At 38.3% G+C, this 14,781-nt stretch overlaps 1 protein-coding gene across 1 annotated transcript; it reads right to left on the bottom strand.

Moving 5' to 3' along the window:
• Nucleotides 1-4,421: 4,421 nt before the first annotated feature.
• On the bottom strand, nt 4,422-14,074 carry LOC127870889 (retinol dehydrogenase 12-like). The gene is made up of 7 exons (XM_052413471.1): nt 13,637-14,074; nt 12,543-12,683; nt 9,172-9,363; nt 8,261-8,419; nt 6,505-6,630; nt 6,139-6,352; nt 4,422-4,793 (listed from the first exon to the last, which is right to left on the bottom strand). The coding sequence occupies exons 1-7, from the start codon at nt 13,719-13,721 to the stop codon at nt 4,694-4,696; spliced, it is 1,017 nt and encodes a 338-aa protein (XP_052269431.1). The 5' UTR covers nt 13,722-14,074; the 3' UTR covers nt 4,422-4,693.
• Between the last annotated feature and the right edge of the window lie 707 nt (nt 14,075-14,781).

The following is a 14,781-nucleotide window of genomic DNA, read 5'->3' as shown; positions in this document are numbered from 1 at the left end:
TATGCAAACTGTGAAGAGCGCATGCGCTGGAAAACTGGCGTGTGTAATCTATCAAATGTTTTACATTTGTACATAATACTACACGAAGTTTATTTCAAAATCTCAGTTCCTTCTTGGTCACTTATTAAAGCTTGGCATAACATATTTACAGCAATTGCAATATATAAACAAGAGGGCCAAGATGGCCCTAGTTCGCTCACCTGAGAGGATTCGGTTAATTCAATCTTTACCAAACGTCAAACTTGACCTAGATATTGTCCAGACAAACATCCTGGTCAAGTTTCATCATCATTGAACCAAAACTCTAGCATATGGAGTGATTTTGTTTTTGTAAGATTTGACCTAGTGACCTTTATTTTGAGTTGTCCCCCCTTACCAAATATCAAACTTTGCTTACAAAAATAAATATTATGACCAAGATTCATAAAATCTGAAACAAAATTGTGACCTCTAGAGTGTTTACAAGGATTTTGTATAATATAATGAAAATTTGGACAATCTAAAGGCAATAGTTATGGCATTAATTATGTAATATATATATATATAAAACCAATCTTTTCACTAAGTTTCATGATGATTGGGCAAAAATGTGACTTCTAGAGTGTTCACAAGCATTTTTTTTTACTATATAATTATGAGAAAACGCCCCCCCCCCCCCGGCAGCCATGTTATTCAACTGACCGGAACCATTTTCAAACTCAACTCTCATATCAAGGAAACAAATGTTTTGACCAAATTTCATGAAAATTGTTGGGCCAAAATTGTGACTTCTAGAGTGTTCACATGTTTTCACTATATACATATAGAGAAAAATGCCCCACCCACTGGCGACCATGTTTTTTCAATGATCTGGACCATTTTCGAACTCGTCCGAGATATCAATAAAACCAATGTTTTGACCAACATTCACGATGATTGGGCAAAAATTGTGACTTCTAGAGTGTCTACAAGGTTTCTCTATAGCCAAATAAGGAAAACTGCCCCCTGGCAGCCATGTTATTCAACTGACCGGAACCATTTTCGAACTCAACTCTCATATCAAGGTAACAAATGTTTTGACCAAATTTCATGAAAATTGTGACTTCTAGAGTGTTCACATGTTTTCACTATATACATATAAAGAAAAATGCCCCACCCTCTGGCGACCTTTTTTTAACCGATCTGGACCATTTTCGAACTCGTCCGAGATATCAATAAAACCAATGTTTTGACCAACTTCATGATGATTGGGCATACATTGTGACTTCTAGAGTGTTTACAAGGTTTCTCTATAGCCAAATAAGGAAAACTGCCCCCCCCCCCCTGGCAGCCATGTTATTCAACTGACCGGAACCATTTTCGAACTCAACTCTCATATCAAGGAAACAAATGTTTTGACCAAATTTCATGAAAATTGGGCCAAACATGTGACTTCTAGAGTGTTCACAGTGATTCATTTTGCCGTGCGTCCCGCGTGCCAGACGCATGATTTTTTCTTGGGACGCATCATTCTCAAACATGTGCGTTTTCGGGACGCATTGTTTAAAAACTCCGATTTTCAACATCGTCAAAGTTGTACATGATACCGAGTACGATTCGTGGATATAAGCAAAACACATGTCAACACCGTTTTGAAAAGTAGAACGGAAGTCACATTACTACATTGGGAATGTAGTACGCGTATTTTGGTTGGTTGAAATTTATCAATATTCCAATCAGTTACGGCGTTATTAAAAGTTCGTTGGACGATTTATTTGCTGTCCCGGATGGTAAACAAAGAAAATGCGACCGAAAAAGCTTTTCGAAATTGATCCTGAACAATTTAAACTCGCTGTGTAGATATTTATCGATAACACAGCCTCCATGTAAACTATGTGGTTTAAATATGAAGAATAAACGGCGGAAAACACAGTTTGCGTTTGTCTGTTGTGAGCGCAGACACTTATTATTTACTTAGTAAAGCGATGTTATTATACTTTTCTGGATTAATTGGGCAGTGTTGGTGTTTCTTAAGTGACAATTAAAATTTGCAACTTCTGAAATAAATAGCATCTTTTATTTGTATACGGTACATACATAATAGTGATACAGGTCGTACAGTATTCCGTCCTATGTTACGTAGAATGTAAGTACATATGACAACACAGACATCTGCTGTTCATACTGCAGGATGTGAGAGTTTTTTTATACAGAATAAGGTCTTGACCAAATTCAGGAACAGGTTAACTGTAGGGAAAGAAGGCAAACTCATGAGTGTGAAGTTGTGCAATTTGGCCCTGAATGAATTTGGGGGAAAAGCTCTCTCTGTTTGGAGAAAAAAACAAGCGAGAAGGCTATACACCTTAAATACAGTATGAGTGTTGTTACACTAAATCTGTATTGAAGTTGTAAACCTTTTGACCAAACTAGAAATTGTATTTTGTCACACTGTTTGAAAGGACTAATTTTGACCAAATAATTATAAAGACTGATCCAATTTATTAAAAGTCTAGTCAGTCCAAATTGTTAAAGATGTTAAAAGTTCTCTGTTTAAGATGTTGTATGTTTCACTGTTTAATATTAAAAGTAAAACAAATAAAGATTTCACTTGCTTTAAACATATTTCTGTTTTTAGCTGTAAAATTGCATAATTTAAAAGAGCCCCTGGCGTATCATGTTAAGTAGATTATTTGTAACGAATTTACACAAGACACAATCTGGGACCCATTGTTTTCAGTTTGAACCCATTGTTTAAAAATATGTGAGTCCCAGAGACTCATTGATGTAGATTTCAAAATGAATCACTGATATACATATAGAGAAAAATGCCCCACCCACTGGCGACCATGTTTTTTCACCGATCTGGACCATTTTCGAACTCGTCCGAGATATCAATAAAACCAATGTTTTGACCAACTTTCATGATGATTGGGCAAAAATTGTGAATTCTAGAGTGTTTACAAGGTTTCTCTATAGCCAAATAAGGAAAACTGCCCATCCCCTCTCCCCCTGGCAGCCATGTTATTCAACTGACCGGAACCATTTTCGACCTCAACTCTCATATCAAGAAAACAAATGTTTTGACCAAATTTCATGAAAATTGGGCAAAAAATGCGACTTCAAGAGTGTTCACTCGTTTCACTGTATACATATTAAGAAAAATGACCCACCCATTGGCGACCATGTTTTCTCACCGATCTGGACCATTTTCGAGCTCGTCCGAGATATCAATAAAACCAATGTTCTGACCAATTTTCATGATGATTGGGCAACAATTGTGACTTCTAGAGTGTTTAAAAGGTTTCTCTATAGCCAAATTAGGAAAACTGCCCCCCCCCCCGGCTGCCATGTTATTCACATGACCGGAACCATTTTCGAACTCAACTCTCATATCAAGGAAACAAATGTTCTGACTAAATTTCATGAACATTGGACCAAAAATGTGACTTCTAGAGTGTTCACATGTTTTCAACATATACATATAGAGAAAAATGCCCCACCCACTGGCGACCATATTTTTTCACCGTTCTGGACCATTTTCGAACTCAACTCTCATATCAAGGAAACAAATGTTCTGACCAAATTTCATCAAAATTGGACCAAAAATGTGACTTCTAGAGTGTTCACATGTTTTCACTATATACATATAGAGAAAAACGCCCCGCCCACTGGCGGCCATGTTTTATCACCGATCTGGACCATTTTCAAACTCGTCCGAGATACCAATAAAACCAATGTTTTGACTAACTTTCATGATGATTGGGCAAAAATTGTGACTTCTAGAGTGTTTACAAGGTTTCTCTATAGCCAAATAAGGAAAACTGCCCACCCCCCTGGCAGCCATGTTATTCAACTGACCGGAACTATTTTCGAACTCAACTCTCATATCAAGAAAATAAATGTTTTGACCAAATTTCATGAAAACTGGGCCAAAAATGTGACTTCTAGAGTGTTCACATGTTTTCACTATAGCCAAATAAGGAAAACTGCCCCGCCCACTGGCGGCCATGTTTTTCAACGGACCTGAAACACTTTTGAACTCAACCAACATATCATTTAGACAAACATTTTGACAAAGTTACAAGAAGATTGGGCATGAAATGTGACTTCTACAGTGTTTACAAGTTAAAAAAAAAAATTACCTAGTGACCTAGTTTTTGACCCGGCACGACCCAGTTTCGAACTCGACCGAGATTTCATTGGGATAAAGCTTCTGACCAAGTTTCATGAAGATCGGACAATAAATGTGGCCTCTAGAGCGTTTACGAACAAATGTGGACGGACGACGGACGGACGAACGGACGGACGTACGACGGAAAAAGATCGGTCACAAAAGCTCACCTGAGCAATAAGGTGAGCTAAAAAGTAGTGTATATTTGAGCATTAAATGCGTAGTGCCAGATATTTTACACTATTCAATTGTACATGTATATTCGGAGTTTAATTAAGCAACAAGAAGATCGTTCAATACAAAAGTTCAAAGTTTATTTATTGAATCTAAAACATTGCGGCAATAACTGTTAACATAGAAGCAAAATTAATGAACAAAGTTAACAATGGACTTCGTTGTAACGAAAATTTTATTAAAACTAAATTGTAAAACGTCGCTCTATTTCCTTGATTCCGTTCAACAATATTGATTACTCAGCAACCGCCGGATATCACAGAACTCAACGACAAAAATATGGTATATCGATGCAAACTTTTTAAATACAAAACATAGAGGGGGTCTCATTTATTTTGTCAGCCCCACCATCTTCTCAGAAACAGACCACAGCTTGGAGGCCATTTCGTCATCCTGAGCAAAGGTTGTGGGTTCGAGCACCGCGCAGTCACTAAAACATGGGAGGAAAATTGCATTTGAGTTTGTTCAAACATATTGCATTTAACTTGCTAATCTAAAATTCAAACTGTATACTAGAAATATCATATTAACTTAAATAAAATATCATTTTAAAATATTTATGAAACGAAGCCGTTAGATATTGTGAAAAGGGTTGTAAAAATTGGGTATAATATTAAAAAGATGTTAAATGATTATGGTTTTACAGATGTATTCGAAAATGCGCATGCTTTTGACATGAAATCATTTTGGTTGTATTTAAATGTAGAATTGTAGACTCTTTTAAACTTAAATGGTGCAATGCTGTGAACGAAAGCTCTATGATGGATATGTATAGGCAATTAAAAGCAGCTCTAGTATATGAACCATATCTAAATATTTTACCTAAATCATTAAGAGCATATGTTAGTAGATTACGTTTATCTGTACACCCTTAGAGAATTCAAACGGGTAGATACTGTAGAAATGTAGATGAAAGATCTGTAAGATACTGCATGTTCTGCGATTTAAATGATATTGAGAATGAATATCATTTTATTTGTGAATGCCCTACGTCTAACGATTTTAGAAAAAAAATACATAAACAACAAATATTATATCGAACCATCTGTTTGTAAATACTTGAATTTGTTAAAAACGGTGGATAAAATGGAACTTATTAATCTGTCATGTTTGTCAAAAACGCGCTATCTATACGATCAAGACTGATAAATGATATATCATAATATATTTATCTCCTGTATACATATGATGTATGTTATATATTTCCAACTGCATTTGTTACAATTTTATTTAAAAAACACGAGTTTTCTTTTTGTGTTTTTTTTTGTATCTATTTCATTTTTTTCTTCTTATTCATTTTTTGTATAAAATCACTTGACAATATATATGTGCAACTGTATATATATAGACGATGTACTTTATATAAGTCTCGAATAAAAAATCTGTCTGTCTGTCTGTCTACTAGCATCAAGTGTCATGCTACATGGCCTCTCGGAAAGTAACCAATCGTCAAAATTAAAATACAAACATTTGTGACCCTAAATAGTCGGACGGTAAAATATTGCATTACGTGTCCAAAACCATAAATAGATACGGAAGACTTTAAATCATCCCTAAACATGTAATAAAGTAAGTACATTGTATTATGGTCAGAAACAAACATATAAGGTAGACTATTAAGTTCTACAGAACCTTGAAGAACAACAACAGCACATGCATTGTTCCAAAACAAAAAACGCATGCCATAGAATTTTTTAGGATAATAAACCATAGAACGGTAAGGTAGATTGCGTTAGTGTTCAAAACCTTGGAACACCAGGGTAGGCTCCAGTTACCTGAAGTATTTTCCAGACTGTTGTTCCACTTCCGGTTCGAGCGCGCAGTGCAGGGTGGTCTGAGCGCCAGCAGTCGGCGTCTTCATCAGGTGCTGGATCAGCCCATTGTAGAGCACGTACGCTGGCAACCGGAAGTAGATAGGGATTTCGATGTAGCGGGTAAGCTCCGTGGCCACCACGCCCGGATGTAAGCTGACTGCAGTAACACTGGTACCTGAACAACAAGAGATTGGTTTATTGTATGGCACGGCATTGTAGAGATCTGATTTTTGTGTCTGATTTTGTTTCAATTGTGATGATAAACGTTACACAAAACTGAGCTGTGATCAGCGTATTAAGGCGCTTGAAAGCTAATATGCTACGTACCTTTCAGTCGTCTGTCAAGCTCCCGCGTGAAGAGGATATTAGCCAACTTGCTCTGGGCGTATGCATTCATGGGGCTGTACAATTTCTCGCTATTCAGATCATCAAAGTTTATCCGACGTAAACCACCTAAAAAAGGGAAAAACACAGCCTTATCACGGACAAAAACTGAAATTCCGTGCCGTGTTGGCAGAGAAAGGCAAAGAACTCAATCAGTTATTATATACAGCTAGCTTAAGTACTACCCGGTATTTATTTATGGCAGAATGCAAATTTTAGTTTTCAATTATTTCTGTAACCGCAACAACCACAATTATGGTCTGTCGAACAATCCTGAAACAACGTGCATATGTACCATATGGCCCTCTATCCACATACCGAGTTTCATCAAACTTCATAAAATCCTTTTTGAGTTTTCTCATGATCCAGTTTTTAGGTTTCACTTATTTCTGCAACCATAGCAACCACATTTTTTGTATTACGAAATCGGAGATACTGTAAATATTCCCGATAATGCTCTCTCTTTCCTCAGAATGAGTTTCATCAACTTGGCTTAAGTACTTAAGTGTGATCGCAGGATCCAGATTTGGACGGACACACGGACGGATCGGTGGAAAACCAATAGTCCTCTCACACCGGAAGTGAACTTATGGGTATTGTCTAGACAAGCCCATGTTACATTAAACATATAATAGTTACCTAGCGCTTTGACAAACGGGTCTGCTATTCGCAACATGCTGTTTTTTTTAAACAAACGTTCTTAAAACGATAATTTTAAATATCGATATAGCCTCTGTATGTGTCGGATAGATTTGCCATTTATTAAAACCCGATACCACATTGACCTTGATATCATGAAATTCGGACCCTAAATTCAACGTGTGAAAACGTCTATGCAATATCAATAATGGTTTGAACACTACAAAATTATATGTGTTCGGAGCTGTTATAAAGTTTATAAATATATTCGTCACAATCAAGCTGTGAGGCTTCCACCCTTCCTCATATATTTGTTTATGTTTGTTCATCCGAAATTGTTGTTTTCTTGCAAGATCGCAGAAATTGAGATTGTAATTGGCTCTGAGAGTGTCCTATGTTTGCGACTCTGACTTCAACGCAAGATATCGATTACTCATCACTCAAATCAGTGAAACGTAATATTCATGTACGGGACATTATTCAAACATGTTTTGCGCCAGTGTGACGGGACATCACTGAACTAACAAGTAACTAACTAAATGTTATTCTGAATACGTGTAGTGAATGCAAATCACAACAACCATAATATTCGTGTCTGAAAATCCACTTTCCATGCGTCTATATACCCTTACAAACCCAACTGTACATACCCCTTAAAGGTATATCATCATACACCCATATGACCATATTTTTAAGCGCCCATATGTTCATACGGCAATATGTTCATAATCATATTACCATATGTTCATACGCCTACATATTCATACGCCCATATTATCATAAACCCATACGCCCATACGGTTATACGCCAATATGCGCATACACCGAAATGTTCATACACCCACATGCCAATACACCCATATGCTCATACGCCCATTTGTTCATACAACCATTATGTTCATCCGCCCATATGCAATAACGCTCATGTGCTAAAAACCTCATATGTTCATACACCCATATGCTCATGCGCCCATATGTTCATACGCCCATATACTCATTCGCCAATACACTCATTCGCTCATATGATCATATGTTCAAACAAATATATGCCCATACATACGCATATGGGCCCGTGAGGAGACGTTGATGATTCTACTGGGCGCCGACTTCTTCACAAGGTCTAAAAGCAGGTTGGTGAACAGGAAATGACCCAGGTGGTTGGTGCCCAGCTGCATCTCAAATCCGTCTTTGGTCTTCCAGTAGGGCGTCATCATGATCCCTTGTCAACAATAATATACAGGTGAGATGCGTTCTGTGATAACGTGGCTTAATGCGTGTACGTTAAGTGTCGTCCCAGATTAGTGTTAGCCGGCCGCACAGACCAATCAGGACAACATGTTCCCCATTGATTCATTCACTTCATTTTTGTTAAGAAGAGACCACCTTTAAACGAAAAATTCTCTAAAAGCACAGTGTTGTCCCGGATTAGCCTGTGCACACGTTAATCTGTGTCTGAACTTTACCCACACGCATAAAGTCCAGTTTTCCCAGAAACTTGGCTATTGTTATACAGGTATTTTGTAGTTGAACGGTATGATCATGATATACATGTTCACATGATGGTTATGGTGGCGATATATTATAGTGAAATATTTGATAATATAGGGGATGGTGATGGTGATGTTGGAGACAACATAATAAAGTGAAGATAATGACATTGATGTTTGCGGAAATATTGATGAGGGCATGTACCGTATATTATGATGCTGATGGCAGAACGTGAACAAAACGAGGAAATCGTTGGAATTTATAAGAGTTTATTAGTTTATTAGTTAATAATTATGGTGCTGGTGATCTTTCTAGTGATGACCCAATAAGAACCTATAACTGAGCAGTAAAGCGTTTTGCGTTTAGTGCATAATAATAATGGCTGGCGGGTTTTTTTATGATGTAAGTGGTGCTGATGATGGTGAAACATATCATGATTGCAATGTGAACGGCCTTAGAATTGTTTTCACTCAAGCTGGTTACCTGCATTATTAATAAGGATATCTAGCCGGTCTTCCTTTTCAAGCAACTCTGTGGCACAGTCGCGGACGGATTCCAGTGAAGCCAAGTCCAGCTTGTATACGATAACGTTCGAGTTTCCGGTTGAGCGTTTAATGTCGTCTGCCGCTTCTTGCGCGCGATTCATATCTCGGCAGGCCAGGATCACACGCGCACCTAAATGTAAAACAAGAGCACCGCCTTGCGGGTGCAGACCGCTCATCTATTTTCTTTTTAACGGTGAAGGGACTCTCATTTTTAATCACAAAGGAGGGAGGGGTGGAGTGAAGAGGGGTGTATAGTGTGGGGGCGTGGACATGTATTACATTATCTTCCAAAAATGCGAAATAAAATGCAACAAAAAAAATCGGGGGTGGGGGGTGGGGGGGATTCTTGGGTGCGATGGTTGGACGGTATTTCAAACATAAAATAATAAAAATAAATATTTGTGTTTTTTAACCGTTTCAACAAAAAAAATTGGGGGGGGGGGGGTGGGTGGGGGGGGGGTATAGTGTGAGGTGGTCATTTGTGAGATGATCTTAAAAAAAAATAGGGGGGGGGAGGGAATTCGGGGGGGGGGGGGGAGGGGGTAGGGGTGGGGGTATTCTTGGGTGCGATGGTTGGACGGTATTTCAAACATAAATAATAAAATTAAATATTTGTGTTTTTTAACCGTTTCAAAAAAAAAAAATTGGGGGTGGGGGTGGGGTGGGGGGGGGGGTATAGTATAGTGTGTGGTGGTCATTTGTGAGATGATCTTAAAAGAAAAAAAATGGAGGGGGGGAAATTCGGGGGGGGGGGGGTATTCGGGTATTCTTGGGTGCGATGGTTGGACGGTATTTCAAACATAAAATAATAAAAATAAATATTTGTGTTTTTTAACCGTTTACAAAAAAACAATTTGGGTGGGGGGGGCAGGGGGGGGGGGATATAGTATAGTTTGAGGGTGTGGTGGTCATTTGTGAGATGATCTTTAAAAAAAATTAGGGGGGGATTCGGGGGGGGGGGGGATTCGGGAGGGGGGGGGTATAGTATAGTGTGAGGGTGTGGTGGACAATTGTGAGATGATCTTAAAAAAAAATAACGGGGGGGGGGGGGGGGTCGGGGGGGTATAGTATAGTGTGAGGGTGTGGTGGTCATTTGTGAGATGATCTTAAAAAAAAAAAAATAGGGGGGGGGGAATTCGGGGGGGGGGGAGGGGGTGGGGGGGGGGGGTATTCGGGTACTTTGGGTGCGATGGTTGGACGGTATTTCAAACATAAAATAACAAAAATAAATATTTGTGTTTTTTAACCGTTTCAAAAAAAACAATTTGGGGTGGTGGGGTGGGGGGTGGGGGGTAAAGTATAGTGTGAGGGTGTGGTGGTCATTTGTGAGATGATCTTAAAAAAAAAAAAAAATTAGGGGGGGATTCGGGGGGGGGGGGAGGGGGGAGGGCACGGGGGATAGTTTGGGTGGAGTCTATTGTGGTATGTCAGGTAAGAGTACTTTTGTCAAAGTATCAATCAAATCTAATCACAAATAAAGAAGTTATGGCATTTTTAGCAAAATTTAATAATTTGACCTTGAGAGTCAAGGTCATTCAAAGGTCAAGGTAAAATTCAACTTGTCAGGTACAGTAACCTCATGATAGCATGAAAGTATTTGAAGTTTGAAAGCAATAGCCTTGATACTTTAGAAATAAAGTGGATCGAAACACAAAATTTAACCATAAATTCAAAGTTACTAAGTCAAAAAAGGGCCATAATTCAGTAAAAATGACAACCAGAGTTATGCAACTTGTCCTTTTACTGTACCCTTATGATAGTTTGCGAGTGTTCCAAGTATGAAAGCAATATCCATGATACTTTAGGGGTAAAGTGGACCAAAACACAAAACTTAACAAAATTTTCTATTTTCTAAGTATAAAGGGCCCATAATTCCGTCCAAATGCCAGTCAGAGTTACATAACTTTGCCTGCACAGTCCCCTTATGATAGTTAATAAGTGTTGCAAGTATGAAAGCAACAGCTTTGATACTGTAGGAATTAAGTGGACCTAAACACAAAACTTAACCAAATTTTCAATTTTCTAAGTATAAAAAGGGCACATAATTCTGTCAAAATGCCAGTCAGAGTTACATTACTTTGCCTGAACAGTCCCCTTATGATAGTTACTACCGGTAAGTGTTGCAAGTATGAAAGCAATAGCATTGATACTTAAAGGGGCCTTTTCACAGATTTTGGCATTTTTTTAACTTATTCATTAAATGCTTTATATTGATAAATGTAAACATTGGATCGAAAAAGCTCCAGTAAAAAATCAAGAAAAAAAATAAAAAAAGGAAAAGAACATTGCCCGGAGCAGGTTTCGAACCAGTGACCCCTGGAGTCCTGCCAGAGTCCTGAAGTAAAAATGCTCTAGCCTACTGAGCTGTTCCGCCGAGTATACAGACATGATGTATTTTATACCTTATATAAGCAATCTTCGTAGTTTCACAAAATTTAACGACAAAAACAGAACTCTCCAAATTATTCAATCGTTTCGCGTTGCAACGCTTTATAACTTTTAGGTTTTAAAATCGTCAAAAGATGCATATAATGGCTATATTAGAGCATGGTTAATGTTCAGTATTACTGTTTCCTCACAAATATCATAACTAAAACGAAAACTTACGAATCTGAAACAACTTTTTTCAATTTTGTCAATTTACCAAAGCGTGAAAAGATCCCTTTAAGGAATAAAATGGACCTAAACACAAAACTTAACCAAAATTTTCAATTTTCTAAGTATAAAAAGGGCACATAATTCTGTCAAAATGCACGCCAGAGTTATCTTACTTTGCCTGCCCAGTCCCCTCATGATAGTAAGTAAGTGTACCAAGTTTGAATGCAATAGCATTGATACTTTCTGAGAAAAGTGGACCTAAACGCAAAACTTAACCGGACGCCGACGCCAACGCCGACGCCGACGCCAAGGTGATGACAATAGCTCATAATTTTTTTTTTCAAAAAATAGATGAGCTAAAAAATGTTGGACAGAAATAACACATAGCGGGAAGTAACAAAGTGAAATGTTTTCCGTTAATGTACCACCGTAGTTGTAGACGATTTACCGTCGTGCTGTATATGGTCACTCGCTGAATTTCGCGAAATATATTGGTATTGTTATTATTAAAAATAAACAAGAGCATAGACATAATTCAATGCCAAAACCAAATCCAACACAGGTATTTCGCAGGAACGAGAAGTCAACTTATGAATCCCGAATTTAACTATCTAACAAACAAGTCTTTGGATTGAAATGTGATGTTTAAACATAGTTTTTTTAACATCGGCTCATTTAACTATTTTGCTAACAAGTTAGGTCTTAACGTACCCCTTCCAGCGAGATCCCTAGCGGTCTCCTTGCCTATACCCGTGTTGGCCCCAGTAATTAGAACAGTCCGGTTGTGGAGCTTCACTGTAGAGCGACACACACCGCCCTGTAGGTAGCGCCGCAAGGCAAACAGGGCGCAAGCTGCAATTGATAAGAGAAACGAAATTATGCTTTCGCTGTATACCGGTACCTTATATTTATAATGGTAGAGGTTACTATACAACCGTTCTGGCTTAATTTCATGTAAATAATTGTAAAACCATAATAAACCCGAACAGTAACGAACATTTTACTATTACTAGTGTTAAATGTCGCACTATTAAGTTTTTATTTATTTTCATTTTTTTTTTATCTTTTTGAGGTTTTAAAATCAATAAATACCATACGTATATATCAATCCGATGTAATTATGGTTTTACGGTCTGTCTATTCTGGACGATATTCCTTGGTGTGCCATGACGGCGCCACATGTCCCACATGAACATTTGTTCAACTATGTTTATCCCGAAGGTCATCGTCGACCTTCGTATGGCGAATGTCTTTAACAATCATGCATTCTGCCACGTAACTTAAATATAATTCCCCCTTTTTTCAACCTAATCATGAACGTCTTGATATAACGGTCAAGCCACTACCCCATCATCTAATACCTAAATTGTGAATACCCTTGTAACGTTTATAGCATAATTATAGTCTGACTTATTTAATGTTCAAAAATGGTGTTCGACGACATTTTATAGTGTTTTAGTTATTCATTTAATGATTCATTTTTTCACAAGGGGGAGAGGTGTGGTAGTTGTTGTGGGGAGTAATAGACGGGGTTAGGGTAGTGACTTCGCAACGCACAAAACATATCTCTGTTAGCAAGTATCTAGATATAATACTCCGATATTTCATCTTAATCAGAAAAGGCAGTGATATACTGCATATCACACTTTTGATGCACAGTGTATTAAGCTGAATTTACTTCATCGTACGCTTTGACAGGGCCAAGGTCAATGTTCTAATACACCGTTCTTAAGTAACTCAATGTAATCATATCGTATCGTCATACTAATATAACACACACACACTTACTTTTTTATTAGACATACCTGTTGTTAAAGTAACCGCCACAGACACTCTGTGTGTAGCCATGAAGTCGTGAACCTCTACTGAATACTTCTGAAGTTTATCCATTGCTGCTTCTCTACTTTCACTTTCACTACAATGTATATACACTTTAATCTATAAGCGTATTCTATACGCCTTTAGGTCTGTCTAACTTGTTTGAAATCAAACGTTATTTTGAGTGTAATTTTAAACGACACCCAACAGTTAAACACGCAGCTTTGCAGTAATACCCACACGTTTCTATATTCAGTGTGTAGCTCCTACTCTTTGATTTACATAAACTTTGTACTGTATATCTCAGGTATAATGAGTGTAAATAATGTGTGTTGTAAAATTTATAGCGACGTATCTACAACGCCATTGACCGTTTCCCTACTAGAGGTTGTGAAGTTAGTACATGGTTTAAATTTAGTTTCAATCCTAGTTTAGTTTGAGAACAGTATATCGTGAATTCACTGTGCTATCGCTAACCCACGATAACTCGCTGCCGCTAATGCACGACACAGTGTGTTCAAGATTTCTTTACAATTGGAATGCACGCGATGGGGTAAATGGAATCATCATAATTTAGTAAGAATGCAACCGTTTCCCGCACTTTACTGCCGCATTTCTTTGGATACTACGGAATCCGAATAGTGCCATCTATAAGCTGGCCCTTCTTTCATCAAGAGCGACACACGAAGCGATTCACGATATTTTGCGCGACAGTCGCGGCGACGCACGATATTTTGCGCGACAGTCGCGGCGACGCACGATATTTTGCGCTATACACGAAGCGACGCGCGAGAATGTACCACGAAATATCGCCCTTGTGTAGGTAGCCCAAAAGGCGATATATCGTGTTAAATATTGCGTATCGCTTCGTGCATCGGGCAAAATATCGTGCGTCGCCGCGACTGTCGCGCAAAATATCGTGCGTCGCCGCGACTGTCGCGCAAATTATCGTGCGTCGCCGCGACCGTCGCGCAAAATATCGTGTATCGCTTCGTGTGTCGTGTGTCGCGTTCAAACGGCGACGCACAAAACACGAAGCGCGACACACGAAGCGATACAATATATTTTATTATTCAAATATTGCCCATATTATCCGAATCTCGTGTATCGTGGAAGCGACACGCGATAATTC

Source organism: Dreissena polymorpha, chromosome 3, assembly GCF_020536995.1.
Source record: "Dreissena polymorpha isolate Duluth1 chromosome 3, UMN_Dpol_1.0, whole genome shotgun sequence".
NCBI lineage: Eukaryota > Metazoa > Mollusca > Bivalvia > Myida > Dreissenidae > Dreissena > Dreissena polymorpha.
The sequence above is the reverse complement of the archived record's forward strand: the minus strand, read 5'-3'. Positions and strand labels throughout refer to the sequence as shown.

Excerpts from the sequence above, each read along its gene's own strand:
- LOC127870889 (XM_052413471.1), bottom strand. The coding sequence starts at position 13,721 with ATGGATAAACTTCAGAAGTATTCAGTAGAGGTTCACGACTTCATGGCT. Across the intron at positions 9,364-12,542 it reads TAGGGATCTCGCTGGAAGGG|GTGCGCGTGTGATCCTGGCC; the intron begins GTACGTTAAGAC and ends TTTTACATTTAG. Across the intron at positions 4,794-6,138 it reads CAGTCTGGAAAATACTTCAG|TGACTGCGCGGTGCTCGAAC; the intron begins GTAACTGGAGCC and ends CCCATGTTTTAG.